The sequence below is a fragment of the Panicum virgatum genome, chromosome 9N (assembly GCF_016808335.1).
Source record: "Panicum virgatum strain AP13 chromosome 9N, P.virgatum_v5, whole genome shotgun sequence".
Classification (NCBI taxonomy): domain Eukaryota; kingdom Viridiplantae; phylum Streptophyta; class Magnoliopsida; order Poales; family Poaceae; genus Panicum; species Panicum virgatum.
This window is the reverse complement of record NC_053153.1, coordinates 31,357,266-31,367,466: the sequence shown is the minus strand read 5'-3', so window position 1 is coordinate 31,367,466 and position 10,201 is coordinate 31,357,266. Positions and strand designations below refer to the sequence as shown.

General features: G+C 54.9%; 1 protein-coding gene across 1 annotated transcript; it reads left to right on the top strand.

Annotated features, from left to right (window-relative positions):
• Positions 1–8,672: 8,672 nt before the first annotated feature.
• On the top strand, positions 8,673–9,983 carry LOC120688969 (translation initiation factor IF-2-like). The gene is made up of 3 exons (XM_039971310.1): positions 8,673–8,702; positions 8,834–9,400; positions 9,555–9,983. Exons 1-3 carry the CDS (start codon positions 8,673–8,675, stop codon positions 9,981–9,983), a joined length of 1,026 nt encoding a protein of 341 aa, XP_039827244.1.
• The last annotated feature ends 218 nt before the right edge of the window (positions 9,984–10,201 follow it).

Below are 10,201 nucleotides of genomic sequence, written 5' to 3'. Positions count from 1 at the left end.
TTCGATAAGGGTCGGCTCGTGGTCCGTAGACACGTCTCATAAAGCACTCGCAAAGGTTCGCTCGACGGGGCTCGGTCCCATTAGATAGGGTCCGAGGGCTCGATGCTCTCCCTCGATGGGATCCTGTAACACCCGGTTTATAAAAGGACATAAACCGAGCAATCATATACGTGCCAGGATCAAGTCACACGTATATACAATAGAATGAACAATATATCACAACACATATCAAGTAAAAAGATATAATAAAATGAGTATGAATGTTATTTATTACAATAATGACAAAATGTCTGATATAGAGTATAAGGAAGCGTAAAACATATACGAGAAACTCTCGGAAGTAGGGCGCCACAGGGATGTCGACTGGGAGACGTACGCCTAGAAGTCCTCGTACTCCTGGTAGCTCTGGGTGAACTCCCTCGCGTCGGCAGGAACTGAGCAGCAGTAGAGTATCCCCAAAAAGGACAAGAGGAAAAAGAGTAGAGAAGGCAAGTGTGAGTACACAACTTGTACTCAACAAGTATAACACAAACTATGAGGCTCTAAGGCTGGCTGACTCAACTGCATTAGCTTTTAATCTTGGCAAAATTTTATTAAAGCTAATTACTACAAGTTGATGAATTACCATACCCCAGTTACATAGCAATTAATCAGAATTAATTATGATACTACTGAGAACCAAACCAAACCAACCACCCGGGCAAACCCTCCTAACCAAAGGAAGATAACCCCACTAATCAAAAGGAGGATCTGGGCTGCTCATGACCGTGAGCACGGCTAGTATACCAGTTTTACACTCTGCAGAGGTTGCACATCTTTACCCACAAGTCATGGGCCACGCTAGTTGTTCATCACACTTTCTTAGGTGAGATGGCTAGCAAGCACACTACGAGGCCTTTACAAAGAATCTCGTTGGTAAGGAGTAACCGCGAGGGTGGATCGGCGACTATGGAGCAGGTCTAGTGGGCGTCAAGACACGGAGTACAGACGAGGCCACTCAGTACGAGGGCCATAGAAGCTTACCTCCCCTGCCCCACTGGTAAGTTACTCCAAACCAAAAAGACCTAATTATTACGCCAAGACCGTCCCATTCCAGTCTTGTGGTTGCACGGTTGTCCCAGGTTGTCGCTCTCATGACGTACGGTCCTTATGGAGCGTAGCTAGCACAAAACACAGTGCGAGCCCCCTAAACCAAGTTTCTATAAAAACTAATTTTTTAACGAGACGTGAGCCACTCAAACGGGCCACTCCCAGAATTAAGTTGCATATACCATTAATCAAATTAATTAAAAAGGACCAAGTGTGTTATAGCGCGGCACCTAGCACAACTGACCAAGAAGCAACCCAAGGGATATATATAAGGTAATGAAGTGGCTAGGAAAGTCCTTATAGGCATACAGTGTTAATATGCAGTATGAAAATGTATTTAAAAGTGATAGGTGGTGTTCATGTTATACTTGCCTTCCTCAAACTGCAATTGCTGCTCAAAGTGCTTAGAAGGTGGTGGCTGCTCCGGGTACTAGTACTGGGGCTCCTCCGGTAGCTCAACGTCTACTCACGAACACATGGCCAAAAACAAGGCAACAACATAAACATACATGCAGACAAGAGCAAACACTAAGAAACAGTACAAAAATACATGAAAATAGCAAACAAAACTAAGCTAGAACTATTCTACGCGTTACAACGATCGCGTGGACATAAAGAACACCTAAAACTGAGCTAGAACGCGAAAACTAGGCCTAAAACAAGATCCAGGGGCTTAACTGTAAGAAAAACAGAGTTTCTGGGGATTTTCTGCAAAAACTAGGGACTAAACATAAAAACTAAAAAGAACCAAGGGTTAACACGCAAACATGCATGGGCTAGACGGTGGGCACAAAAACTAGAAAGCTCAGGGGGGGTCCGTGCAAGATTCTAGGCTGATCTGTAAATATTTTTGAACTAAAAAGGACCGCGGGTTGATTTCAAGGAAACTGAGGGGCTCTTTAACAAAAATGCCCGGCGAACCGGTATCTTCGGATCTGATCCGTTGGATCTAGATCCGACGATCCGGACTCGATCGAAACGGGATCTAATCTAGCACGTCTGTTTCGGATCGAACGGCTGAGGTCGAACGCGACCGACGGCGGCGGTGGAACTCGCCGGGATTCTTCTCCCGCGGCGGCGCCCGGCTGGAGCTCACCGGACTTCACCAATTGTGGCGTTCCGGGGGCCAATTCGACCGGGGTTTGGGTCAGGGATGGTCAGCGCATCATGCGTGATCCACCTGTGGCCTAAGCTGGGCTCGGGGAGGCTCTGAGTGGTGAGAGCGATGGCGGCGGCGGCTCTACGCGGTGGCGCTCCCGGCATGCACGCGTTCGTGTCGTGCTGGGGTATTTTCTGGGCGCGAAAGAGTTCGTGTGCGTGCGCAAGGCTAACGCGAGCCAAAACAAGGGCCACGTGTAACTGTGTTGTGCTACAGCAATCCCGCCATGGCGAAGCTGCGGTGGGGGAGCACCGGCGGTGGTGTCCCTGCCCCTGGGATGGCCTATGTCCCAAGGCATCTAGCGCAGAAGGTGAAGGGGCTCACAGGGTTGCTCACCGAGGCTCAAGTTCGAGTAGTGCGGTCGTGTAGAGGCATCGGCGTCGAGGTCTTGCGGTGGCGCACGGGCGGAGCTCGGGGAGGTGGGTGCTGCAGGGGTACTCCGGGCCTGCTGATCCACCGGGGAGGTCCGTGTTGGCCCTGTGAAAGTGCAGAGGGGGTCAACGCGGCCGGAGCGGCACCGGCGGTGAGCAATTGCGGCGGCGCAGCTGTAACACCCTAATTCAAATTTCAGCAATTAATAATAAATTTAATTGGCTTTATTTAATTTTCTAAGGATTTTCTGTGTTAGTCTGGCATTTAACCCAAATTTTTGTCCGTTAAGTGATTAAAATCTATCATAGGTTTAAACCTTCGTTGTTGCATTCATGCTGGAACATTTTTTTCTTGCTGGTGTGCTTAAGGTTGTTGAATTCAAATTTTTGTTTGAATTCGAATAGCTTTAGTTTGAGTGGTTTGAGTTAGCAAAGGAAAGAAAATAGAAGAGCAAAAGGAGCCCAAACCCCAAACCATCTCGGCCCAGTGACCAGCCCAGCCCAACCCAAGATCCCGGCCCAAGCAAATCCCGCTCGGCCCACTTCCCCTCCCGCAACGCGCGGCCCAGCCGGGCCTGCTCCCGAGCTCCCTCTCTCTCCTGGGCCTGGTCCTCCCTCACCCCGCGCAGGCCCGCTTCGCACCCCTCTCCGCACGGCCCGTTCCCGCGCGACACCAGCCAGATCGCGTCCGGCCCAGCTAGACCCCAGCGCCCGCACCAGCCGCGCGCGCGCGTCGCTCCTCGCTGCTCAGGCCCACCTGCCAGCCTGCCCAACGCCCGCGTCCCTCCCTTCCCACTGCCAGCCCGGCCCCACGCGCCAGGGCCGTCCCCTTCCTCCGGATCCCGCTCGCGCAACGGCCGCGCCAGTTCCGCCGTGATCCCCGCCGCGTATCAGCCGGGCACGCTCGCCCAAGATGCCCGGGACTCCTTTAATTGGCCCCGCAGCCCCTGCGCCTCCTCATCCCACCTCCGCCGCCGCCCCAGAACCCTAGCAGCGCCCGCTCGCCCGGTTCCGCCGTGCAGAGGTCTGCGCCGCCGGGATTCAGCCGCTCCGCCGCACCAGGGCCCCGTCCAAGGAGCGCATCGGCTCCGCCTCGGCGCCAGGAGCCTCCTCGGGCCTTCTCCTTCCTCGACTTCGACCCCAGCAGCGCCCTCCTCCACGAACGCCGGTCCACGCCGCGCCGCCGTACCTCACCCCCAACCCCGCTGCGCTTCATCTCCGCCCGATTCGGGCCACGGTGAGGACAGTCTCCACCTCATCTCTCTTTTGCGTGAGATACTAGAGCCTGTAGGCCACCCCGTGGACCCTGCACGCCGCGCCCCGGCGAGGCTCGCCGCCGCACCCATGTCCCGAGCCCCAAATCCTCTTATCTGAGCACACCCGTGGATTACCCATGCCGCAATAGAGCTCCATGGCCAAACCCCATCCCAAATAGCCCCCGGAACGCCAGAAACGGCGTACTCCGGCCGAGCGCCACCACAGAGCTCTGCTCCGGCGAGCAGCGCCGCCGCCCCACGCGCCCCTTCGCCCATGGCCATCCGATCTCCAGCGAACGCCCCTGATTAGATCACCCCTCATTTAGATCTGCACCGTTAGATCCAGATCCAGCGGCCCATGTTTACGCGTACCGGTTCGCTGCGGCCATCTTGCTAAAGAGCCCACCGGGTTCTGAGTATTCAACCCGCAGTCCACCGCCTTTGAAAAATAATTGCAGTTAGGCCCTGGTTTTTACTAAAACCCCCCTGACCTTTCTAGATTTAGCGGCCGTAGTCCAAACCTTGAGTTTTTGCACGCTAGCCCTTAGATTTAACCGTTAATTACGTTTAGGCCCTCGATTTTTGCAGAAAACCCCCTGTAACTTAGTTTTTATCGCAGATAAGCCCCTAGAACTTGTTTTTAACCTAGATTATGCGTTTTAGCTCCGTTTTAGGCGTTCTTTATGTCCACGCGATCGTTGTAACGCATAGAATAGTTTTAGACTAGTTTAGTGTGCTGTTTTTATGTATTGATGTACTGTTTCTTAGCTTTTGTTAGTGTTTTCTTGTATGCTTATTGTTGTGCATTGTTTTTGGCCATGTGTTCGTGAGTAGATGTTGAGCTACCAGAGGAGCATCAGTACCTATGCCAAGAGCCATCTTCAGAGCAGTTTGAGCAGCAGGAGAACTTTTGAGGAAGGCAAGTATAACATGAACAACCTATCACTTTTAAATACATTTTCATACTGCATTTTAATACTGTATGCCTATAAGGATTTCCTAGCCACTTTATTCCCTTTATATATATCCCTTGGGTTGCATTTTGGTTAGTTGTGCTAGGTGCCGCGCTATAACACATAATGGTCCTTTTTAATTAATTTGATTAATGGTATATGCAACTTAATTCTGAGAGTGTCCCTCTGTGTGACTTGAGTGGTTCACTTCTCGTTAAAATTGGTTTTGATAGAAACATGGTTTAGGAGGCCAGCACGGTGCTTACTGCCTGGTTGGCCAGTCTCCATAAGGACCGGTTCATAGAGCGACAACCTGGGACAACAGCGCTACCACAAGACTGGAATGGGACGGTCTTGGCGTAATAATTTGGTCTTTTTGGTTTGGAGTAACTTACCGACGGGGCAAGGGTGGTAAGCTTCTATGTCCCTCGTACTGAGTGGCCTCGTCGATGACGCCCACTAGACCTGCTCCATAGTCGCTGATCCAACCCTCGCGGTTACTCCTTACCAACGAGATTCTTTGTAAAGGCCTCGTAGTGAGTTTGCTAGTCATCTCACCTAAGGAAGTGTGATGAACAACTAGCGTAGCTCACGACTTGTGGGTAAAGATGTGCAACCTTTGCAGAGTGTAAAACCGGTATACTAGCCGTGTTCATGGTCATGAGCGGCCCAGATCCTCCTTTTGATTAGTGGGGTTATCTCCTTCCGACGAGGGGGTGCCTCTCGGGGTTTTGGTATGGTTGTGGTTTGGTTCTCAGTAGCAACATGATTAATTCTGATTAGTTACTATGTGACTGGGTTAATGGTAATTCATCAACTCATAGTAAATAGCTGTAATAAAATTTTGGCAAGACTTAAAAGCTAATGCAGTTGAGTCAGCCAACTTTAGAGCCTCATAGTTTGTGTTATGCTTGTTGAGTACGATTGTGTACTCACTCTTGCCTCTTCTATACTTTTTCCTCTTGGGATACGCTACTGCTGCTCAGTTCCTGCCGACACGAGGGAGTTCACCCGGAGCTACCAGGACTACGAGGACTTCTAGGCGTTCATCTCCCAGTCGACGTCCCTGTGGCGCCCAGCTTCCGAGAGGCTTCGTATTTGTACTTCGCTTCCGCTGTATCAGACATTTTTGTCATTAATATAATAAATAACATTCGTACTCACTTTATTATGTCTTTTTACGTGATATGTGCTATGATATACTATTCATTCTGTTGTATATACTTGTGACTTGATCCTGGCACATATATAATTGCTCGGTTTATGTCCTTTTATGAACCGGGTGTTACAGCAGCTTGCTCACCTGCGGTGGACAGGGCGCGATTCCGGCGATGGCGAGGTCCGGGGTCGAGGGAGGAGGTCTCGAGGAGATGCCTGGGCTCGAAGTGGAGCTATTGTGGTGGGTTACAGGGGCTGGGACACAGCGTGGCAGTGGCTTCACGATGGCGCAGATGCTCCGCGCTGCGGAGCAGTGCGGAGCGAGGGGAAGGCGGCGCTCTAGGGTTCAGTGGCGGCTGTGGAGGAAGGTAGGGTGCGGGCGAGGTCGTGGGGGAGTTTTAAGGAGAGAGCCGGGGATCTCGGCATGTGGGCCCTGGACGGGGAGCTCGCCGGAGATCTCGGCGTGACGGGCGAGCGAGGGACGCGGGGAGGAGAGGGAGCTGACTTGCGGGCCATCCCTGTCAGTGGGGGAACGGGCGAACGGCGACTCGTGCGGCGAGCGCGCGGGCTGAGGCCGACGCGGAGGCGAAGCGGGCCGCGCTTGGGAGCATGGGCCACGTGCGGAGGGAAGGAAAGGGGGGAGTGGGCTGGTTTGGAGAAGCAGGGCGAGCTGGGCCTTGCGCCCACGTGAGCTGGGCTGGAAGGCGGGTTCTGAGCCGGCTCGGGAGAAAAGGAAAGAGAGGAGGAGGGCCAGCTGGGCTGGGCCAGAGCGGGAGAGGGAAAGAGAAACTGGGCAGGCCAGGTTGAACGCGTCGTGCGGGAGCTGGTGGGCTGAGGTGGGTTTTCTAGTTTCCTTTCCTTTTCTATTTCAAACCAAACTCAAACTATTCGAATTCAAATTTGAATTTGAATTCAAACCACACTCAATCAATAAAATTATGCACCAGCATGAATGCACAACAAGTTAATCCTAAAATAAATTTTAATTAGATTAAATGCAAGACTAATCATAATAAACCTTAGAAAATTAAACAAAGCCAAATAAATTTATTATAAAATGCTGGAATTTAAATTAGGGTGTTACAGATCCCCCTTACTAGGCACCCTCGGCTGGCCTTGAATATTGCGTAGGACATCTCAAACTCCGCTTCGAGGGTAGATTGTAGGGCACATCCATGTTGGTCCTGACTCTAGTGATTTGGGGCATCTGTTGAACCCTCGAACCCCTGATTAGTAAGGCCTCGGAATAAAGTTCCTTCGATGGTAAGGAATCCCAGAGGGAATATTCCGTCACAGTCCACGTACAGCGTGGAGTCGTGGGTTGCGTGCGGGTCTTCCGCTGGTCATGGGTGACGTGTCCCAGCGCGAGCGGTGCGGGCGCACCTTTTCAGGCAGGAGCCTCGGGTAGACGGAGCGGCGTGCATGGCGACTGGTTGACGTGACGGCGCTACAGTGCCACTGTGCCGTGTCGGTTACCGTACCACGGTAATTATCGCGTGTGGGCATGGGGGTTTCACAGGCGTGGGGCCCAGATGTCAGAGACCGCGAAATCTACCGCATTTAATGCGGCGGATTTGGGGTCGCTGCGGAGAATCTGCCCGGCGCAGCGATAAAAAGGGAAGTGAGGGGATCCGTTCGGCTTACCTTGCCATTTGCCTTTGCCTCCCTTGCTTCCCCCACGCTCCCCTGCATCAAAGCTCGGAGCCGAGGAGTGAGAGGAAGAAGAGGAGGAAGAAGAACGAGCGTACCTTTCCCTTCGTTCGAGCCCTTTCACCCATCCTCCGTTCGTTGAAGCGATGGCGCAGCTAGCCGATCTAGTGCCATAGGGCAGGTCCACCATCGACGAGGCATTTCTGGAGTTGCTGGTCGCCGATGGGGTCCTGCCGCCGAACACCTATCCATCGCGTCCGGTGTGGATCGCCCCGACATCGGCGGAGAGGGAGCCGAAGCCCCCGAGCGGCTACGTCGTCAGCTTGGCGCGACTGCATGAGCGGGGCTTCGGCGTCCCCGCCGGACGATTTGTCTGCGTGCTGTGCCACCACTACAAGGTGCTGCACAACTTCTCCCCCAACGCCATCTCATAGGCGGCAGTCTTCATCGCCGTCTACGAGAGCTATTTGGGGGTGGAGACGCACTGGGACCTATGGAAACACTTATTCCGGGGGGCTCTACACCGAATACGTCCAGAAAAAACCGAGGAGGGTTGTCCGCGCCAGTGGCCTCATGCTGCACATGCGGGAGAACATGAGGGATTTGTACATCCCCAGCAAGATGACGTCGAAGAATCATGACTAGAACAAAGCATGGTTCTATCTACGCAACGACAACGGGTGGCTCCCAGCGTATACCGCCAAGATCCTGACGGATAAGCCTGATGCGTGGGGGTACTGGGTGTCGCCCCCCCCCCCCCCCCGAGCGCCAGGCCATGCTCGAGGTGTTCACCGAGGCACTGAAGTGCCTGGTGCGCCAGGGGCTGACCGCGGCCGCCATCATTGCCAACTTTCACCAACAGAGGGCGCTCCCCCTCATGGAGAGGAAGTTGGCCATCTACCAGCTAACGCCCCAGGCTGTATCCGAGGGTTTGCGGATGTCGGAGGTGCTGCTCCCCCAAAACGTCGCTACCCCGAGAGCGAAGAGCGCAGTGGTGCACTTCCCCTCCGACACCGCAGAGCTCTAGGCGGTCAAGATGTGCCCCGAGGCGGGGTACGTCCAGCTGGTAAGATTTGCTTTCGATCGTTGATGGTTTTGCGTTGCTCCCTTTCTTTCCATTCCTGATCTGGGTCATGCTTGCAAGGGCTGAGCCATAGCGGGTATGTCTCAGACCCCCTGCTCCCCAAGACCCGCTAGGCGAACCGCCTGGGCGCGCAGGTGGAGAAAGCGCAGAAGGATGGGGAGAAGGCGACACGCGATAGGAAGAGGATGAGGAGGGAGGCACACGAGAAGGATTACAGGAGGCAGGAGAGGGAGGGCCTCTCACAGCAGACTATGCCCGAGTCCACCCCGGATCCAGATGATTCTTCGTCCGACGAGGTGGACCTCGAGATGTTCGAGGACCCCAACACGGGGGAGGCCGGAGGTCCACTGCCGGCCCAGCAGCGGGCTGGCATCGAGGCCTCGGCGGCGGCGGCGGGCGAGAAGGAGCCCGCGCCTGCGACGATCGAGATGATACCCGTGCTGACGGCGAGCAGGAGGTCGCCCACACCGGCGGCGGGCAGCAGGTCGCCCACACCGGCGGCGGGCAGGAGGTTGCCCACACCGGCAGTGGGCAGGAGGTCGCCCACGCCGACGGTGGGCAGAAGGGTGCCCACGACGGCGGTCAGAAGGATGCCCATGCCTGTGGCAGCGGCGGCCGAGAGGACGCCCGTACCAACGGCGGGTGCAGTGACACTCTGGCAGACGCCGCCGAGGGTGCAAGTTGGTCCAGGGTCGCCACCCCCGAGCCAATCGGAGGGAGGCCGTGGCGTGCCTTGAACCCCAAGGAGCAGTTCACAGAAGTGTAAGCTGAGCGTTCTCTCGGGGTAAGTAGTTCTCTGCTTGTTCTTTGTGCTTTTTCGGTTTCTTTCTCTAGTCCCTGCTGATCCCGGTTCCCTTCCCCGCTTGGTTCAGCCGGAGGGCTACTCCGGCCGCCGCCCCGCTGGCGCCGTCCAAGGCTCTCAAGTCGGGGCTAGGCGCCACGCCGCGCACAGCGGCGCAGCCCCCGACCGGAGGGCCTCAGACGGTGGAGGCGACCGTCACGAGGTACTGGGAGGCGTTGGCCCGGGGGGCCCAGAGCGTCCGGGCGCAGCCGGACAAAAGCGAAGCCGGCCGGAGCAGCATAGAGGAGGCTGCTCGGTCGGGTGCCGAGGGAGAGGCCGGCCGGGACAGCATGGAGGGTGCTGCCCGGTCAGATACTAAAGAAGACACCGGCCGGGGCAGCACAGGGGGTGCTGCCCGGACAGTACCGAAGAAGATGGGGAGACCGGTGGGAACACATCAGAGCGTCCCGCCAGCCAGGTGAAAGGTGAAGTCTTCACTCCCGAGCCCATGAGGGCTGGGGATGATGAGGCTGCAGTGGCGGCGGCGGCGCAGACTACGCCCATGGGGGCTGGGGGCAAGGGTGTAACACCCGGTTTATAAAAGGACATAAACCGAGCAATCATATACGTGCCAGGATCAAGTCACACGTATATACAACAGAATGAACAATATATCACAGCACATATCACATAAAAAGAT